A 20,538-nucleotide genomic window follows, 5' to 3' on the forward strand; every position below is an offset into this window, starting at 1 on the left:
GTCAAATCAGCTGGGACTCCATTTGTGCATTCGACGTGCCTTTCCCACTTCTCAGCCTCATGCAGAACATAGGTCTGAATCAGGAGGTGGCTCGATGTGAACTCCTGTAAATTGGAGTGGGTATCTAGGGACTGGGGAGCAGACACTTCTTCTTTTAACCTTTCAAGACCAAGAATCATTTGGCCTAAAATCCACAATGTATTGAACTTAGGGTGTGAAAGCCATACAGTGTATTAAATGTGAATTTGAGACCATGAATTCTACCCACACTGACTCTATAAAACAGCCTCTCTTTTTCATAAAGCCAGCCCATAAACTGCTGCCAGTGAAGCAGAAAGACTCCTTAGGACTGTGGCTCGCTTTCCGTCTGGGGTTGTCAACAAACCCCCTTTATGAGTGGAATAGACCTCTTGTATGTGTCGAGCTTCTGGCTTTTTACAGAGTGTGTCAGGAGCCAGGCTAGGCAAACGTTAGGCGCTGTTTGCTGAGTGCATTTATTGCCTTTGCATAATTTATGAGCTGGAGGGGTTGACCATCATTCGTCTCTGCCAGGGGCTGGCACTCGAGGCTCCGGAGAGCGGAGCTGTAAATTGGATGGTGCGCTCCTGCTGAGCTCACGGCAAAGTCCTCGGGTCAGTATGGGAATTTAATACCAGAAATGGAACTGTTTTCTCAGCACACCATGTGGGCCCCAGTGCAGCAGAGACTGTTTTGGCAGACTCTGCGACTGGCCTTGTCGAGGAGCTGTCACTCACCCGGCATGTTGTGTGGGGAGCCTGAGCATTTTTAATCGGCTTGGCATCCGTGCTGCTTCCATAATGGATACCAGTAGGTCTCAGTTCTTCACCATATGCTTAACTCTGGAGACAAGGTGCTTCTGGGTATATCAGTAATTACTTGATGCAGAATTAAGTGGACCTTGAAATTAGAACTGGACTGTTGGAAAGCAGAAAGCTTAACACTTTGATAGAAATAACCATTCCCAGGGACATACTGCTGTTAGGATTGGTGGGGGGGACATGGGCAGCAGTGGCTCTTTCCCAGCCTCCCCACTCCTTCTACCCCCTGCACACCAGTCCTTGGGGACATGGGCAAGGGCTGTTTCATAGCCTTCGGCTGTCATTGATTACCTCACAAGGCGGGCTGTGAACATCTGGGGAAGATGAGCCTGCCTGGCAAAAAAACGCTTCTCTCTTCCACGCTCCTCCTGAATCATGCTTTGTCACTCTTGAAAACGTGCCCGGGACTCAAGAACCTCAAAGAAGCCCTAATTAAAGGCAATGGGGGGAGAAAAATCACATGATCAGGAGAAGAGAACCTCATCTGTCTGTTGTCCTAGGCCTTCAAAGTCTTCATCTCACCTCTTTTGATTTATTATAATAGGGAAATCACTCATCAGGCAAAAGTAAGTTTAGACCATCTGGGTTTGGAAGCCTGGTTGAAAACAATGTAGTTATACTTGGTTAAAGCATGGTCACTAAAACTCTGATCACCCTGTGGCATGGAGGCACCAGCATGGACAGTAGAAAGTGTTAGAACCTTCTAGTCTATGAGTTTGTGATGTGAGTTCCTAAATACTTACAGTGCAGAGAGTGTAAGCTAGAAGGAGGAAGTAATCCCCCAGTTGTATCTTATAATAGCAAGATGTCCTTTAGGATGGAGTTTCTCTTACTCTCAATTGAAAGCGCTCTAACAATGGTTTAAACGATAAGGTAAATTATTTTTATCTGAACAAAAATGGCGAGAGCAGGCTGCTCTTAGGTTGGTTCAAGTGTCCCCATTGTGCCACCGCCATCTTGTTTTTGTACTTAGACTTTCTGCCTCGTTTTGGCAAGGTGGCTGCCACAGATCTGGACATCACGTCCTCATACAATCGTGTTCAAAGGCAAGAGGCAGGTGCTTCCTGCTTTTCTTCTTTTTTTGAGGAGAGAAAAAGTTTTCAGAGCCCTCGGCAGACATTTCCTCAAGTGTCAGCCAAGAGCATGTCTTACGGGCACCCTTAGCTGCAAGGAAAGTTGGAAAAGAGAGACCACCTGGCTTTTTTCAGTCTCCAACTGTCAGGAGAAAGTACAGACTAGGGAGAAGGGGTTGTGCGTTACCGTGGGTATCTAGCCAGTAGTGGCTGTTGTATAAGCAAATTTATTTTCTGTTTCTGTTCATAGCTACCCCAGCTCCCATGTCCAGGTGGCCACACTAAAAACCTTGGCATCATCCTAGACTCATCCCTCGTCCTTGTTTCTCATACCCATGTATTACCAGGTCCTGTTGGTTCTACCTTCAGAATTGCTGTGCCGTCTGTTCCTCCCTTTCTTCAGACATGCGTCGTGCTGGTTTAGACAGCGTTGTAACTGTTGCCAAACTGGTCACCCATGACCTGTGTCTTCCCCCGCAGCACGTGGTCTGTCCTCCGCCCCATGGGAAGAGTCCTCCTAATGGACTATGGCTCTCATCACGCCACACCTCTGCTCAGTGTTTGTGTTCTAGCTTTCTCTTTACTGCTAACCTGAAAGCTACTCTAGGGCCAGTTCTGTGTCTTGGTCGAATATCTGTCTAGCTTAGAAGTGCTTTTCAAGGACTGTTGAGTGAACAAACAAATATATTGATCCTGCTGCACATTTACTCTGACAAAACACATCCCCCTTTTTAAAATCAGATGGATAACAAACACCCTTGGATTAAAAAGGAAAATGTGTTTTTTATTTTTTCCCCTTCACATCTAATGAGGAAGCCAGAGTTTTGAGTTAACTCATTCTCTGGTTATCCCAAACTTAGCTCACCAGTTGGAATTTGGGATCTGTTAGATACGGTGTGAGTCTGCCGCCTTAAAACATATTTCTTTGCCCATGTTATTGATTTACTTCCCTGACCTCTTCTTGTCCTTGTTATGTTTTTTTGTAGAGAACATTCCCTCTTTTTTCCGGGCCTTAGAAAAGGCAGCCATCATAACTGGTGAGCTCTGCCTATTATGTTCTGTTTCCTTCAGAGTCCAAATGAGAGAATGCAGCTGTCCAGAGGTTTACCTTTTTTTCTGTGTAAAAAGCAGCAGGAGAGATACAACTATTAACATTAGCTGAAGGTAGAAGGTCTCCATTAAGATATTGATTTGCTCTGAATCCCATTGAATGATTCTGATTCACCTTAATCCTGTGGCTGGATTGGCTCCTCAGCGGGCACCCCCTCTCCCAGGCAGTGGGGCGCTCACCATTGTGACCAGGCACCTTGCCAGACCTTGTCCACAGACCACAAGAAGAACCACAGAGCAAAGGCATCAAGTGAAATCAACAGAGCAGCTTCTCAGCATTCTGCTTCTGATTTGGTTTATGAGCATTTGAGCTGAAGAAACTCTTTATGGCTCAGGCCACATTCCCTAATTCCTTTACTTATCTTTTTTTCTTTTTTTCTGTATCAAAAACAAAAATCTACTCAATTTTTGCGCTAACCCTATTCTCTTGTCTTTCTTTTCAGTGTGACAGCGACAGTGACCAGGAAGAGAAGGTAAGACCCCCACCCCCCACCCCCCACCCCACCATTGTGGGCACAGTTGAGCACCATGGTTCTCCCACACAGTTATAGGGTGGTGGGATGCCAGCTTCATATTGACCACACCTTTTCTGTTCTGCAAAGACCAGTTGTATTTACACAGTGACATTTCCTATGATAAGAAATAACATATTTACTTTGTGAGTTTCATTTTTTTTTAAACATGTCCGTTAATATTGGGTATATGTAACATCAAGTTTTCACTTTATAGATTTTAAAAGAGGAAACTATTTTAATAACCATCTGATTTTTCTTTTTAATCCTTGAATGGAACATTAAACTTGCTAGTCTGCATTTATAATGTCATTTCTCCATTTCTTTTAATGACCTCCCTGCTTCTTCCTGCTTTTCTGTACATATTGGCCTTCTTGATAGAAATATGAATGGTGTGTTTCTAGGACTCTCATCATGGGGTGAGGGGTGGGCAGGAGAGCTTGGGTGGGAACGGCTCTCTTCTCGCCAGGGGGGAGGGCAGTTCTTCCTGCATGTACATACTCTCTTTTGAGGCTGATGGCCACCAGTCTCTGTGTATCCAGTTCAACGTGGATCAAGAAAAGGAGCTCAGTGTTTGAGCTTTCAGAAGATTGGATCACAACCTGGTAAAGTGAACTTTCTGTGCCTGAGGCAAAGGGATTGTTTGATTGGTCTTTCTTTCTAGCTGTCCCAACCCCCCAACCAGATTTCTTCCTAATTTTATTCCTACCTTATGTATTTCAAAAAGAGTTGCCTGAATATCACGGTTTCTGTATTGCCTGGCATCGAAAGGAAGGGACCAGTAATCCCTTCCCCAGTTTCTGGGTCTGTCCTGCGTAGCTGGATTTCTTGAGCCCCATTCTCTGCCTTTCGCCTCCTATTTGCTTGTGGATTTTACTCAGAATCCCGCAGTCAGTATTTGGTGGGATCTTCCCATCAAGCCCAGAATTTTCCCTCCTTCTCTGCTGCCAGCTTCCAAGAGAGATCTAAAGGCTCTTGCTCTGTACTGTCGTTAATTTGAATTCAGCATATGTAGCCTGTTAAAAAATGCGAGACATCATCATTTGAGCAGGTCAAGCATATTCAGATGAAGACAAATGGTGCTTATTTGATTTCCTTAAAATCAGGAAATGAAAAAAGTGCTCTCTGGAGAAATCATGTTCTGCCTGACTTGGATGATAGACCAATGCATGTCCCCTAGATAAGAACAGGCTCTCGCCTTGAGGTTTTTATCTCTGAAGGACGGCCAGGACTGTCAGCTTGCTGACATGTGCATTATCCATGTCATTTTAAACAAAGTGACCTATGGAAGGGTGCGCTTTGCTGTGACATGGTAATGGGCTGCTGGATGACAGTGAAAGTACACACTGCAAAGGGGGCTGAGGATTATTCTTTTGTTTAACTGACAAGTAGGAGCTTCCTTCCTCCAGCCTCCGGGAGTCCTAGCTCCTCGCAAGTAGGTGCCCTGGTGCCTCGGGCAGCCGGTGTGCTGTGGGCACCAGAGGCACAGGGACAGCAGGAGAGGCTCAGTGTCTGAGGCGTGCCCGCTGGCCCTGGGGCCTTCTAGGCCACATTCCCACATGGCGGTCTTCACGTCATTCTGTCAGGCATCCCGGGCACCCAGGGGGGACCGGTACTTTCTGGATGGTCCAGGAGATCTTTTACAGGTGATGGTTGATCTCACCTTCCAAGCTGGTGGCACTTCTCCAAGGGGATGCGGCTTCCTCTGGGTTTCACGTCCAAACGGAATTCGTGAAGGGCCCCCAGTCTCCAGCAGTGGGAGAAGGTGATAAGGTTGTCCAGTGTTGCATTGCACGTAGGTGTCCGGGTCAGCAGTCTCAACCTTGAATGCACAGCCGGATCACCTGGGGGGCCGCAAACCTCCTGATGCCTGGGCCTCATGCCGTCTGTGGTTTTCAGAGTGCTCCGGGGGCCGAGGTGTTTCCTGCACACTGACAGCATCCCAACGAGTCCCTCCCCAGGACCCGAATGCCCGTGTCCTTGCTGCCCCGGGTTCCAGCTCTGCGCGCGAAGCAGCAGAGCGTCTGAGCAGAGTAATGGCGGTGGGAAGGGAGCCAGGGCCCCGCCAGTCAGGGCTGGGGATGATTTCAGGGACACGAAGGAGAGTAAAGAGATGTGTAGAGCAAGCGCACGAGATGGTGATGGCCGGCCGCCCCGGTGGCTTTTCCTGAGGCCCGTGGCAGCCCTGCAGGCCCTCCTCCTCATGGGGAGCTGCTGCACAGCCACGCTCCCATCATCTGTCCCTGCCCTGCCACCCGGTCTTCCTCCAGAGGGCTCCCAGCAGGAGCAATCAAGACTGTAATTGCAGTCGTGCCTACTTGGCTCTGTTACAGTTAAGACTGTCAGGCTTCCCCTTTTGGACTGAGATTGTCTGGTGTTTATCACCGACTTTCACACCATCCTCCCAGGCTTCTGCTGTGCGCTGGAGCCCGGGCCCCTCTCAGCCTCCTCTGTGCCAGAGCCTCTTGCCTGGGCCCCCCTCTGAGCCCCACAGCTAACCAGGGCTGCTTTCATGTGCTGCTTGGAGGATTCGCATTCAAATCTGAATTGCTAATGGTGGAAAAGATGCCACTCAGTGTCCTGGGATCCCTTCCGCAGCCTCACCGGGGATGCTGTTGGAGACAAAAGTGAGACTTGCAGGGACCCACTGGGATTTCTCTCCGGAAGACCTGTCATTCTCTTACTCCACGGGGATTCGCAGCGCTGGTGGGCTAAAATTAGGGTACTGTATTTCACACAGCTGACTGAATTAAGATAAACTCTGCTTTCCTCTGATACGAAGCTGTAATTTATAAAATGATACCCTTACTAATTAATGTGGAAGTGACTGGGAAAGGGGCGAGAAAAGCAGAGCTTTCCACGCATGCAGGAGACACACTTGTACGTGGAAAAGGCCCTGATGAGCCACCGAGCAAAGCCCCTCTCAGCCCCCTCCCAGCCACGCGGGCACACTTCGCATTAGTGGCCGAGAACCTGGAGGACTTTGGGAAGGTAGGCGTTGGGTGGGGGGCTAGAGAAGGCTGTGAACACTCCGCATCTTCGGTGTGGGAATGTTCTTTCTTGTACTTGGCATAAAGAAAGGAGGAAGCCCTTTGCACCTTAATCGCCCAAATGAAGCAATTATTCCCGTCTCCCATTCAAAGTGAATTGGTATCACAAGAACAAAGAGGCGACGTGCATTTTTCCACATATTTGGCCTGTGTTTTCTCTTGTTTCTTCTCTTCCTCTACCCCTGGCAGCAGCCCGTCCTACTAAGAAACACTCCCTATTTGGTTATGAAATTAATGTAGGGATTAAAAGTAGTTCTCTCTCTATCCACCCAGTTCCTGTTTATTGTGTGGCCACAGGACAAAGCTGGTTGGAAGGCATCTTGCCCAGTGGTCAAGCACTTGGGCCTCCGAGTCTGATGGCTCAGGCTTGGCTCTGCTTTATACTTTGTGGCAGTGGGCAAGCCTCAGTGCTCTCGTCTCCCAAACGGGATACCAACAGCTCCACCATAGTTCTGTAACCATTAAACGAAGATGCTTGGCTCAGCTCCTGGTCCATAGTAAGTGCTCATAAACCTTAGCTCTCGTGAGTTTTACTCGGGGTGAAGTGAGAGACTCACTTGGGAAACGAAGAAGGCTATCCTCCTCTTCAGAAAGCTCAAGATCTGTCAGAGAAATTGCCAGAGAATAGGAGCTGTGTGTGTGTGTGTGTGTGTGTTTCACTCAAACCTGAGGCTCAGCCTTCATCCCCTAGGGCATACAAACTGAGTGCAAGTGTTGGGAAATTTCGAAGGATCCCCCGTACAATGATTTTTAAACTCCTTATCCCAAATATCAGGCTTTCCTCTGGCCACAACCCGGAGCCAAAAGCAAGCGTGCTGTCCTGCAGGAATCGGATGGTCCTTGTACCACATGCCAGTGTCAGTTCCCGACACCTGTCACAGGAGAGAGGGTCCAGTTCACTACTTCTGGGGTGGGGCCAGCGCATCTGTATTTTTTGCAAAGCTTCCGTAGATAACTTTGATATGCAATTCATTTTGAGAACCACTGCTTTATCACAAATGTCAAAGAAAGACATTTACTTTCTCCTTGTTTAATGCTCTTAAAATGTTGATAGCACAGAAGACTTGAAAACTTTAGAGGTGTTGTGTGTGTACGTGCACCCACGTGCTTACGTGTGCAGATACACGGGCTACACAGACACACAGTACACACACACTCTCTTCCCAGATAGAAACCATTCTCCTTTCCCTAACATAGCCGTGAACAGGACTCCTGCTGGTACTTTCCTCTCTCTGGGCTTTTTAACACCCAGGCTTTTTTGGTTCCTGTGACTTGCTCCCAAGTGCCCGGGACAGCCTGCTAGGACATGTCAACTGCAAATGCAGTACTCCTGATTGTCTGCGTCAGTGGCCCGCACTGCCTGTTGGCCCCCCCCGCCCCAACATGCACACACTTTTTGGTGCATTCTCATTTTTTGATTCATGCTAAAATGTGTTGTGTTTGATCATTTTGTGTTCACTTGTGTGGGAAGGGGGCAGCTTCTAAGAAAAGCAGGGAGAAAATCAGCGGAGGCTTATGTTCCTAACTCCACACAAACCTCATTTGGCTTCTGAAGGGCTCAGAAACTGCTGAGATGTCAGACTGGAGGCCGGGCATGTGGCTCGTGCTTATAGTGGAGGAGTCCCATCCCCTGATTGGCCGCAGTTCACACTTGGTAAAGATTGTGCACCCTCAGCAACATTCCAGAAGCTCAGAAGGCCCTCATTGTTGCTTGTAGAACCTCAGTCCTCGGTTTCGAAACAGGACCTGTTCTGATCAGGAGACAATGAGAGACACTGTCCTATTTTGCAGCTAGAAAAAGGAATTTTGTCCCCCCTTCCAATTTCATAGCAGCAAAGCAACCACCATTGCCCAGGAGGAGAGCAGGGACCCATGTTCTTGCCTTTTTATCCCCAGCACGTAGCATAGCGCCTGGCACAAATTAGGCGATCAGTAATGTTCATTGTTTTTGATAAATGGGCATTTCCTTTCCTGGATATCCATCTCCAAATGGAGGGTAAGTGAAACAGGTTCAGAAAACTGATGCCCAGACTCGAGTGTGCTTTGTATCAATCCCGGGGTTTAGTTCCCGGACTCCGGCAAATAGGTGCTCTCTTCTTCCAGCTTTCTGGCTTTCCTTTACAATTTTATTTTCTCCTAAGATACTTCTAAGCCATTTATAAATTAGCTAGGTTATTTGGGCAGTTCCTACAATTTTTGGCCGAGTTTCAAGAGCTTTCCATTTTGGATGCCTGATTTCCATAATGCCCATCCACTCAGCCTCTTCTTGCCCCTCCGAGCTTTTGTCCAGGTCAAAATGACATTTTATTGTTCTTCGAACATCATCGTATTTCCAACTGGTTTAATTCCATCGTATCCATCCAGAATTCCTGTTCAGATCATCTTTGGATTAAATTTGTGGCAAATTATTTTAAATCCCGACTCTCATTAAGTTATTCTCTTTTTCGTATCATAGAGTTCTCATGCCAAACCAAACATTGCTTCCTTGACAATGAATGTGTATGCAGCATATCTATCCACTACTACCATGCCCTACACCTGAAAGAGAGGTTATAAATATACAGAGTTTTCAATTAAATATAAATCAAAGGGAATACTCAAGAATTATTGGAAATCTGTCAGACATCTTTAGCTAAACTCTTGTTTCTTAGACTGAATAGTGACAATAAAGAACAGGTTGTAGATGTTCTGTTGTTCCTCTTGGGTGGGTTTTGGAGGATACTCAGAAGACCTGGTTTCTTATTTCACGCTAGCGAGCTGTGGGGTCTTGGGCAAGTTACCTAATAGTGCTGAGCCTTGGTTTTGCCATCTGTAAGATGAAGCTGGGTTCAGTGATCTAACACTGAATATCCTGATTTCCTAGGTAGCTATTTTCCTAGGCAGCTATTTTCCTAGGCCCCAACAACATGGCAGACCCAGAGGGAAATTAGTACATGCTTGTATTTTCTCTTGGCCAGTGTAGAGAGAAGATTATGTAAGGATTGTCTCCATTGTCTCTTCTCTCTCTAATTCCCGAGAGGGAATAAACACAGTGGGTAGGTTGTGGTGCATCTCTGTTGGCTCTTTCAGGTAACTAAAGGAAACTTACAAATGGGCCTCATGTCTGAACACGGTCATTACCTGTTTGTTGGTTCATTCCTGCAGTCGTTCATATCCACTGTGTTCTTTTTCAAGTATCTACCAGTGAACTAATGTGGACGTTGTCGCTGCCTGGCTCTGTTAGGTGTGTCCCTATGCACCTGTGGAGAGGGAGGGAGCAGTGCAATTAGTTTAATCTCTGTTCCTCAGTTACCCTAACTATTTAGGAGAGCACGGGAACTAGTGAAGAGCTAGCTTATGTGCTGTGTTTTAAGAACTCACTTGATTGGTAGTAAGTATTATTTGGCCTGTGAAAGGAATTCTTTTGGGGATTCTGGAAATCACCTGGGGTTGAGTTCATGATTCTACAGCCCCAGAGCAAAAGTCAGCTGCTTCCTCTTAGAATGAACCATTGGCTTGGATTTTACAGCTGACCTGCAGGGAAGGTTACAAGGCCAAGGAAGAGGAAGGTGGAGGCAGTGGCTTTTATCCTTGTGAAATTGACCATGAACCCTGAGCCACCTGAAGAGCAGGAAGCTCATAAGCAGAGGTGTTTGTACTAGCGATGCCTTGAATGACATGTTTCCTGCACATGGCTTTTCATGGAGTATAACCTGGGTTGGGTTGCTCTTTGGTTGTCAGAAGAGTCTGTCTTCCTCTGTATTCCAGCTAGAGAGTGTTCTGCCCCCAGGAAAGATATATGAATTTCTTTTTAGTCATGCAGATGTGTATTTGTGTGTGCGGTTACCTCGGTAATCCCCCCTTGGCAACTTCTGGTTGGTGATACAGTTACAGTTCATTGCTGCCTGTAATTTTGCCATTCTAGGTGTAATAAAGATAATAAAATCTCTGTATTAGGTCGTATTCATAATTAGCCAAATTTTATCCTTCCAGAAGTCCCAAAATTCAGTGGATTAACGTATATTACCTTTCTTCCTCTTTTTCTTCTTTTTTTAATCAAAGCTACAGCTAGGAAGGTCAAATTGCCCACCTTGTATATGTCATAGAGCTTTTCCTTATTTCTTGGTCTGAAAATGCAGATGATATTCATTTCTTGGGAGCTGTAAACCAATGAGATTAGGGTTAATAACAACTAAGAAGAAGAAATGCCACTTCACAATAGAGAGAACATTGTACTATTCAAAACACTTTTACAAATGCCATCTTATATGACCTGTTTAAATATTTATTGTGGGGATTTATATGTATCTTCATATGCAACACTGTTGATCATCTACAATGTGCCAAACCCAGCGACAGATCCTTTCAAGGACCTTATCTTCTCAAGTACGTGTCATCATTTTACAAATAAAGAAAATGAAACTGACGAGGAAGTTAAGTGTGGAGCTGAGATTTGAACCATGTCTTAAGATTCCAGGATCTGGGCTCTTCTTCCCATAACATGCCGCTTCCCTGTCCCATATCCCAGAGTTGGGATATGCCCAGAAGTGCCACCTGAGAACCCTTGCTGTATCTTCCTCCCTGTGCCTCACCCTCCTTCTGCTAGAAGAGACTTAGACTGTGTCTTATCTATTCACCCACAACCCCACTAGCTTCTAAAAATTCAAACGTGGCAGTTGCTCAATAAATATTGAATAAATACATTTGGGGTTCACTTAACTATTTCTTCTGAAATGTGAGTTTTTAAATTTAACCTGGGAAGCAGTTGTCCAAGGTGAGAAGGGAAATCTACAAGGTACATGGTTTGACTCTTACAGATAAGTGGCAAAATCAGCCTGTGGGTCACCGTGAGTAATCAGGGAGCTTTACCAACAGCAGACTAAACATGAACTATTGCGCAAGGAACTCAGTCTTCTTTAGTGCACAGCTGTGTGTAAACCTTTCATATCTTATTAAACCATAGGCTCCCGGCAAGTACCCCACACCTAGCATGTGCTTGACACTTAGTAGGTGCCCTCTAAATATTAGTGTTCTACCTGAAGATGCTCTGTTGATGATCAAAGTCCCAGAAAGGGGGAACGGGACTTGTCACAGTTGCCCAGACAGTGCGGGGAAGCACGGGGCCTGGAACAGAGCCTCATGTCTGAGCTTTTGGTCCAGAGCCTCTTGCATCTCCTGTGGTCTCTCCAGGCTTTTCTTCCTGTAAAAACCAGCACCTAGGAGAAGGGTACGCGATACCAACATGGCTCCTGAGCTGCCCCCCTGCAAGACAGTTTCACTCTGTGCTGTCGTCTGCCATCTCCAGAACCCCTTGTCCATCCCCAGACCCTGACTCCCACCTTTGCAGAGGGTCTTGGGGTTCATCAGGGCCACAGGATCTCTCCTTTTCTGGCAGCAAACGCTGCGTGGGGCGTCCTTGCAGCCTGGATGGTAGTAAATATCTGAAGCAGCCATGTCCATGTTAAAGATTATGTATTTGCCACTAAGGGGAGAATACAGTGTTTATCGGCTGGAGTGCGTGCTGGCTGAGCACAGCACTCTGTCAGCCAATGATTTGTCCTGTCCTTTATCATCTGTGTCACTCAGCAGTGTGCTGGTGAAGGGAACGGATTGCCCCCTTCCCTTTTTTTGTACCCATTTCGTGTAGAAAATTTGTATTTACTTTGGGAGTGTAATTTGTTCCTCATGGATAATGTGACCCTGAGCGGAGCTGGATCATGGGTTAGTTGAAGTGATATTTTCCGCTAATGGTAGTCGTACATCATTGCTGTCAGCTCGGGTTAGGAGGCAAGCACATTACAGCTCCATTTTACCTCTGCAGGCATCTGGGATTATTTGCCATAACCGAGTATGACATGACCGCACTACAGAGTGCATTAAAATTTTACTGGCTTCTCAGGCAAGTTCCTCAGCTCCAGTGTGTGCTTCAGGCAGGCGTCCGATGGGGAGCCCAAGGGCCCTGACTTCCTGCGCAGAGGTGCTGCAGGGGGGTGGCCTAAGCAGGGGCTGTTCCCCTCTTGCTCTGAGAAGGAAGCCAGGGAAAGAATTTATGGGGAGCCAGCCTGCAGGTGTGTGTGTCTCTGGACATTCCAGACTGGCGGGTGACTGGCTGCCTGGTGCATACTAAAGTGCTCTCTCTCCTTCATGCTTAGCCCTCTGAGGTGGATGGGGGGCAGGTCCCTGCCAGACCTGAGGCTGGTTTTATTGTGCTTGTTTGTCTGTGGTCAGACAAAGGGAGGGAAGCGTGGGTCCTCGGCATGGCAGAATCCGTGTCCATCCATGCAGCGGGACTGAGCCTGATGGTCTGATGAACCCACTTAGAAATGTTGGCCAGGATGTCTTATACATTATCTTTTTATGAGAGTCACAATCACCTGATGAAGTATGGGCATGATTACCCCGTCTTACGTATAAGGAAACTGAGGTTCAAACATGTTAAGTAATTTACCTAATGTCCTAATGATAGCAGAGATGGGATTCCTAACCTCTTATCCAGATCTCCCCCACTTCACATCCTGTAGTATTCCATGCCACGTAGAGATAAATAACAAGTACTATTTAAATAGTGTTTATAGTGCTTTACATATTTTGACTTGTTTAACCCACACTGTAACCCTAACAGGTAGGTGCTAATACCATCGCCAGTCTACAGAGGAAGAAACTGAGTCACAGAGAGCTGAGGTAACATGCCCAGAGTCATACACCGGCTAATGGCAGAGCCGGGTTTCAAACCCAGGTTTCCTTGGCTCCGGGGGCAGCGCTCTGAGCCACTGAGCTGGACTCCCGCTCGTTGCCATGTTCCAATAAGCCTGAGAACAGATAGAAAAAGGCCATGGAGAATAGTAACATGTTAGAAATAAAAGGAAATGTTCAAAGAGTATTTTATCACTTTCAATTGTAATTCTAACATCCAACAAAATATTGCTTAAAAAAAGATGCTCTGTGATGAGCTTTAATTAAGTAATAAGCCCCATTTGCAGGAAGAACATTACTTGCATGCAAATGGTGCTTCTGAGGTACTTGAAAAGTGTTGATTTTGTGAGGTTAAGGGTAAGAAGCCACTCGGGCAGAATGCTTCATCCTTTCATACTGCTTAGCATCCTTTTTCTTATTCTTATTGGAAAGGCTATAATAAACATCTGTTGAATCATGTTCTTTAAAAGGATAATTTAAGATTTGTCTCCCACTAAAACAGGTCAGGGCCTGTCCTGTCAGAGCGAAATCCTCACCAATTCCATCCTGGCAGATCCTGAGTGCCGGGCACTGGAATGATCACACGAGCCCACAGCGTGGACATTGCCTTTTGTTCTCCACCTCTGTAGACCGATTCTCTCTCTCTCTCTCTTCCAAGCCTAAGATGCTACCCCGCCTAGACAGAGCGGGCAAGCTGCGCCTCCCCTTGGCTTTGTAGGTGGCAGTGTCAGGAGTTCGTGGACGTATTCAATAAGCCACACCCGAAATGAGCTGTACCTGTACCCTCAGGGCGGGTGGGTAAACGCTGCATCAGAAGAGCCCCAGATCACCACGGCTTTTCTCATGGAGAAATTTTTTTTTTTTTAAGATCTTATTTATTTATTTGAGAGAGAGAGAGAATGAGAGACAGAGAGCACGAGAGAGAGGAGGGTCAGAGGGAGAAGCAGATTCCCTGCTGAGCAGGGAGCCCGATGCGGGACTCAATCCCAGGACTCCAGGATCATGACCTGAGCCGAAGGCAGTTGCTTAACCGACTGAGCCACCCAGGCGCCCCAGTCATGGAGAAATTTGAAATTAAGTTAGCGCACAAGGGATGACACTCCCTGGTCTCACTCTCCTCCTTGGGCTCCCAAGAACACACATTGATCTGCCCCACGAGATTACAATAGGTCTGGGGGACTGACCTGATTTTCTCCTCTGGCCTTAGATCCAATCACTCAAGTAGTAAAGGACAAAAACAAAAATATTGATCCAGTCATTGAAAAGTAATTATCCCTCTCAGATGGTCTATTTAGAATGCAGCAATAATTTTAAATAATGTATCCCCCAGAGACAGCATGACAACATATGTGGATCATTTACTTGAGTCACACTTGCACTCTCACCCCCACCAGAACTCACGATGATGTCTAGGTAGGCCCACTTGAAGAAGAGTAGACGTGGAAAAAAAATTGGCATTTACCAACAAATCAATCACAGAGCAGTTATTCATTGTATAAAGGGATTCGTCAGCCTTTTGTAGCTAGATAAAATACGTGCTCTCCACATCCTTAAATACATCCTTAGAATAGAACCTCCTACAAGAGCCTTTATGAAGTCTTTGGGTCGTTTTAACGCTCTTAAAGTTTTAACAGCTTTGGCTATATTTATGTTTAGCGGGGTTTTGTTTTCGTGTTTTTAAGATTCTTTTTTTTGTTTCAAGTAACAGAAATTAAATCCAAACTAACAATAAGGAAATGTATGTGCTTTTGGAATTCAAGTAAGCATTGCGGTAACTAAGCCATCGGAATGGTGGAGATAGGGACTGTATTTCAGAAGCACAGACCAGAATATTAAGCGCCCTCCGTGTCTTGTCTCTACTTTGTACCTGTCTACTTCGTTCTGATTGTTTCTGAGACTTGGTGTCTCCTGCTGGCCGAAATCATGACCCATCCTCCTGAGCTTTACTTATTAGCCTCAGCCAGCGGAAGAGACACTGCCTGGCCTTTTCCACTGTGGCTTCTAAAATCTAAGGGAAGGAACCCAATTGGCTCAGCCTGGGTTCGGTTCTAGGTTCTGTTCTGCAGAGGGGCCTGTGGAAAGATTGGGCCGTGTTGTCTGTAAGTGCTATTCTGGAGGTGACCTGTGTGGTGTTAGAGTGGGTAGAGGGCCCAGAAAGGTGAGAGTTGAACAGACAAAAACATGGCCACAAAGCGTCCCCTCAGCTTCCTGCCACTTGGGTCAGGCACTCAAAGATGCCTCTTGCAGGCTGTCCCAGCTGCCTGGATCGTCCAAAGCCAGCACTTTATAGTGATCGCAGTGTCTCAAATATGAACACCTAGAATACATATAATAATTATATATTATAATTATATAAAATAGTTGCCTAAATATTTATAGAATCACCTTAAGTGCATTCACAGATTTGTTCTATTGTGCTTAAGTTAAGCTATTAGAAGTTACACAAGGGCACAGGATTTTATAGAGTGAGGGAGGGAAGGTTCATAGGTACATGTATTCAGAGTAGTCCAGAATTTATTAATACTTTTAATATAGTGGATGATGTGTTAATCCCCAAGTATAAAGCAGTCACCTTGGGGCACCTGTGTGGCTCAGTCATGATCTCAGGGTTGTGAGATCGAGCCCCACATTGGACTCCGGGCTGGGCATGGAACCCGCCTAAGATTCTCTCTCTCCCTCTACCCCTCCCCCCTAATTTAAAAAAGAAGGAAAAAAAGGACAGTCACCTTGAGAGATACAAGGATCCAAGTAACTGGGATACCAGTTAGTCCATTACTTGTCTGGGGTACCAGATGTAATTTATGTATCCAACAAGGAATCGTGGGCATCCTGGGGTCCCTCATTTGTGTCCAGGGCCTTACTTCGTAAAGTGTCACAGGTAGCCTCGCTGAGTTGGTTTTCCTGAGACTAGAAGTTAATAAGCTCAGTCACAGCCACTCTCACTCATGGTTTATTCAGCAGCCTTGGCCCTCACTCTGTGCTGAGGCAAGCACCATCCTGGGAACTAGGGGTGGAGAGTTGACAAAGATAGAACAATTCTTCAGAGAGAGAAGGTCTGATTACAAAGAAAGCTGAGGTACCTTGATGAATTACAAGATCCCCCAGAGTGTATGCTGAAGAATGGCAGGGTGTCGGACTGCAAACAACCAAACCATACTGTCTAGAAGAATAGATCTGACTGAAACACATGGATGTGGAGGCCTGCTAGGGAGCAAGGATGGTGAGGATCACAGGCCAACAGGATATCGTTTGCAAAAAGGCAAAGAGCTGTGAAGTGTGTGCTGATATAAATAAGTCCTATCATATAGACAGGCCTGGATGGCAAGCTAAGGGTTTGGACTTGATCCAGACAGGAGCCCACTGAGTACTTCTTGCAGGTGAAGGACACATCAGATTTGACTTTCTGGAAGAGAATTCTGGCAGTGGTGTGAAGGGTACGAAGGAAACTTTGGCCAGATGACCAAAGAGAAAGTTGTCCTACTAGGTGAGGTGATAGGGATCTCAACTAAAGTAATGGGAAAGGCAGGAGTTAGATTTGGAGGCCTTTCTGCAGCAGAATGACGGTGGTCTGGCGACCACCGGCATACGGGGTTGAGGGAGGAGTCATGGATGATTGGTATCAAGGACTCCAACGGGGTGGGTATGGGTGTTGCCATCAGTTGGTCACTGAGAGTAAGGGATCCAGGAAATGTGAGTTCATGGGGGACTGCAGGACCCTCTGCTGGGTGAAGTCAGAAGGCTGGGCACACTGTTGGAGCAGGAACGATCAGAACTGTAGGTCAGTGTCTGGGAGACCAGGAGCCTGCGGAGTAGTGGAGACAGTTGGAACTGTGGGCGTGAGTGGGAGCCCAGCCAGAAGGCTGCAGTTTTGTCTGCATCTAATTCAGGAATAAATATATGTAGGGACTATAACCATTAAGAACAAAAGAGCCATATATTAATCATAGCACCTGATGTTTGTGTAGCTTTTTTTAAAATGATATTCAGAATGCCTTCCTTTATTTTTAGTGGTGGCAAAAACCAAAATGTGCCGTCTTGACCACTTGTAAGTGTACATCTCGGTCATGTTAAGTGCGTTCGGTTGTGCAGCCCGTGTAGCTTTTTTATGCTAAATGTGTGAAAGCGCCATACATTTAGCTCCTCTGAACCTTGTAACAAACACCCCCAGATAAAGGAATATTTCATCTCCGTTTTACAAGTGAGGAACTTGAAGCAGGGGATGAACTGAGGCCAAAGGTTAATGCTTTGGTGACAGTTCCCCCATGCCTTCTCTGGTCGCAGTTACGCCACACCATCCTTGGTGACACTGTTTCGGTGTCTCACTTCCAGTGGACCCAGCAGTCACTCACTTACATCCTAAGATGAGCTTTCTTTAGGAAAACTGGAGCAGAGTCAGCCAGGAGCTCGGCTTCCACGCCGCTGGTCTGTGGCCAAGAGGGACCTGTCTTGAACTTGCAGGACTCAGCAGCCCTAAAGATCAATGGGGTTGGCATCTGTCTCAGTGTGGGCAGCTCCTTGGGGCCTGATTGGCCATGGCCTGGCATCCCTGGAAGGACCCCTAGGGACTAGAGGTCCGGCCCCCTGGCTGCAGTAAACAAGGACAGAAAAGCAAAGCAGGGATGCTGGTGGAAGAAGCAGCCATCTCCGCGCTGCTGTAAGGTTTAGGCTCCTGGCAGGAAGTAAGGTAGGGGGCTGCTTCCGTTGGCTCTAAAATAAGGAAAAGAAGATGTATACAAGCAGAACCGTCTCGCTCCCTTCTCCCCTTCACATTCATCTCCCTCAGAAACCTGAAAGGGGGTGGTGTAGAGAGAGGGGAGCTGGATTTCCCACCATTCTCCTCATTCCTCAACTTGAAAATGAAATGGGGGCCTCTAGAAAGTGCAACCAGACTCCTCACCTGCCGGGAACCTGTAGGAACATCTCCTCTAAGCATGCTGAAAGTTGCTGTGCAAGGGCGAAGCCGCCCCCGGGGAGCAGAGCAGGGGGTGGGCTCTGAGTCCCCGATTCCGGGCACTCGCATACCGAGCCACTGTGACTTTCAAGACCAGCTTTCAAACTGGCAAGTTACTGCTTATCTGGAGGTACTCAGACCCCCAGAGGGCCCACCTGAGGTGGCAGCTGCCGCCATACCTAAAATCCAGCATGAAGATAATCCTTTAAGAAAGCATGAAACGTGATGTTTGGAAGGGTTTCGTTGCTTTTTTTTTTTTTTTTTTGAAATAATTTTAGACTTACACAAAATAACAGAGGAAGCTCCCATATCCCCTTCACCCAGCTTTTCCCTGACGTTGTATCTCCTAAAACTGCAGATACCTAAACCAGGAAATTAACCTTCATATCCTACTGGTAGCTAAATCTACAGACCTTATTCAGAGTTCACCTGTTTCCCCCGTTATGCCCTTTATTCAGGGATCCAAGGACGGAATTCTGTGGACTATCCGTCCTGCAATTTGGGTCTGTCTGATGGTTTCTCCTGATCAGGTTGAGGTTATCCCATTTTGGCAGGAATACCGTGGAAGTGACGGGCCCTTCTCAGTGAGTCACATTAGGGGACAGGTGAGATCTTCCCGCCACTGGTGGCAACTAGGACCCTCAGTTAATGTGAGGTCTGCCAGGCTTCACGCTGTAAAGGTGCTGGTTTTTCTTTTCTAAGTAATAAGGATCTTTGGAGATACTTTGAGACTACACAAATATCTGTTTCACATCATATTTTACCCACCAATTGTGGTGCTCGTTGATGGTTTTTGGCCAGAGCAAACATACTGTGGTCTTTGCCTCATGGCAAGACATGTGCTCTTAAACTGGCCAAGGCATCCTGAATCTGGCTGAGCTCAGCATGATAGCTAGCCTCTGGTAGAAAGTGCATGAACTATGCAGTCTGACAGGCCAAGCCACAGCTCCAGGAGGTCTGGTCCTAAGGTGCTCTCTGGATGTCAGACACGGGAGGTCAGAGGTCAAAAGCTTTGGGTGTGGGAGATGTCTAGAAAGATAAGGTAGTGAGACCACATTGCAGCCGGATCCACATAGTGTTGTGTGACTGTGACCGTGACCTTGGGCAGTTTACCTAATGCCTCTGAGCTGCTGCTGTTTTGTTTTTTAATCTAGATACAGAACATCTAGAATGATAGGGCCTACAATAAATAGTAAATTTTTTATTTCAGTCCCCTCCACATAGTTCCCCCTGCTGGTCCCCTCCTACTGCTTCCCACCCTTCAGCCTCCCAGATCCTAATACACATAAGCTGATTAATCGATTACAACCAAGTCAGCTTGCCAAAGGCAGACTTTTTGGGAAATAGGACCCAAAATAGGTACATCTTAAAGAAGTAGAAGAAGATCAGAGATGAAAGCACTGTCACGTCATTGGTCAGTGAAATCTGGGAACAAGGTCCCATGGAGAGAGAATCAGCAGGAAACCACTAAGCTTCGAAGGAACGGGAGACACCCAGAAGAGCACAGGCAATGAGGGCCAAGACCGGCTTTATCATCTCTAAGTAGATTTCACCCAAGTTCCCTCTCCACCTCAGCTCTGGTTTTCCTTCTGAGGAGGCTTTTCAATTAATTTCTGTTGAATTTACTCCTGTTGAACAGTGTGAGATTTTTTCTTTACTCTCCACCCCCCCACCCACCATGCTCCGTGTCTGGGACTCCCAACCCTAGGAGATGTCCTTCACACCATTGCTAAGAGCCACGTGTGTGCTATATACCGAAGAGGTGCAGCTTCCGCTGGTCCTACCAAGTGCTCACGGGGTGTTCTGGGTGCTTTAGGACGCAGGGCACTGAGGACCCTGCCCACTGGCGTGGCCGCTGTCAGGGAAGGCTGCACCCACGCACTGCCTATGAAAGCTGGGGATTTTAATGGTAGGCGTACTCTCTAAAGATGGAAGTCTGTACTCACACAGACTTCCCAGCATTCGTGGAGATCACCGGAGAATACCCGTTCTAGGAAGTACCTGCTGTGGTCAGAAATGGAGCAGTACCTCTGTCCGTCTTGTTTAAGTTTTGCTCTCCGCGTATGACAGAGACACAGGACTTAGGATGTGGTCAGCTGCAGCAACAGAATGGCCAACAATGGCTCGGGCTCTGTGTGGGTTTCCCGTGGCTGCTATCACAAATGACCACCAACTTGGTAGCTTTAAAACAAGAGAGATTGATTCTCTCATAGATCCAGCGGCTAGAAGTTCAGCCTCGTTTCCCCTGGGCCATCCTCTCTCCACTCCATCCCTTGCCTCTTCCAGCTTCTGGTGGCTGCTGGCCTTTCTCTGCCTGTGGCCACATCACTC

The 20,538-nt window shown here is 46.9% G+C and overlaps 1 protein-coding gene across 6 annotated transcripts in view; it reads left to right on the forward strand.

Annotated features, from left to right (window-relative positions):
• The window catches only part of AUTS2 (activator of transcription and developmental regulator AUTS2), a 1,062,127-nt gene that overhangs the window by 745,301 nt on the left and 296,288 nt on the right, over window positions 1-20,538 (forward strand). For all 6 annotated transcript variants that reach the window (XM_081819609.1, XM_081819612.1, XM_081819611.1 and 3 more), the window contains one exon: window positions 3,466-3,495. In XM_081819609.1, the coding sequence (XP_081675735.1) occupies window positions 3,466-3,495 (30 nt within the window). The remainder of the gene's footprint in view (window positions 1-3,465; window positions 3,496-20,538) is intronic.

This window comes from Leptonychotes weddellii, chromosome 5 (genome assembly GCF_054177405.1).
Source record: "Leptonychotes weddellii isolate Sample4059 chromosome 5, ASM5417740v2, whole genome shotgun sequence".
Classification (NCBI taxonomy): domain Eukaryota; kingdom Metazoa; phylum Chordata; class Mammalia; order Carnivora; family Phocidae; genus Leptonychotes; species Leptonychotes weddellii.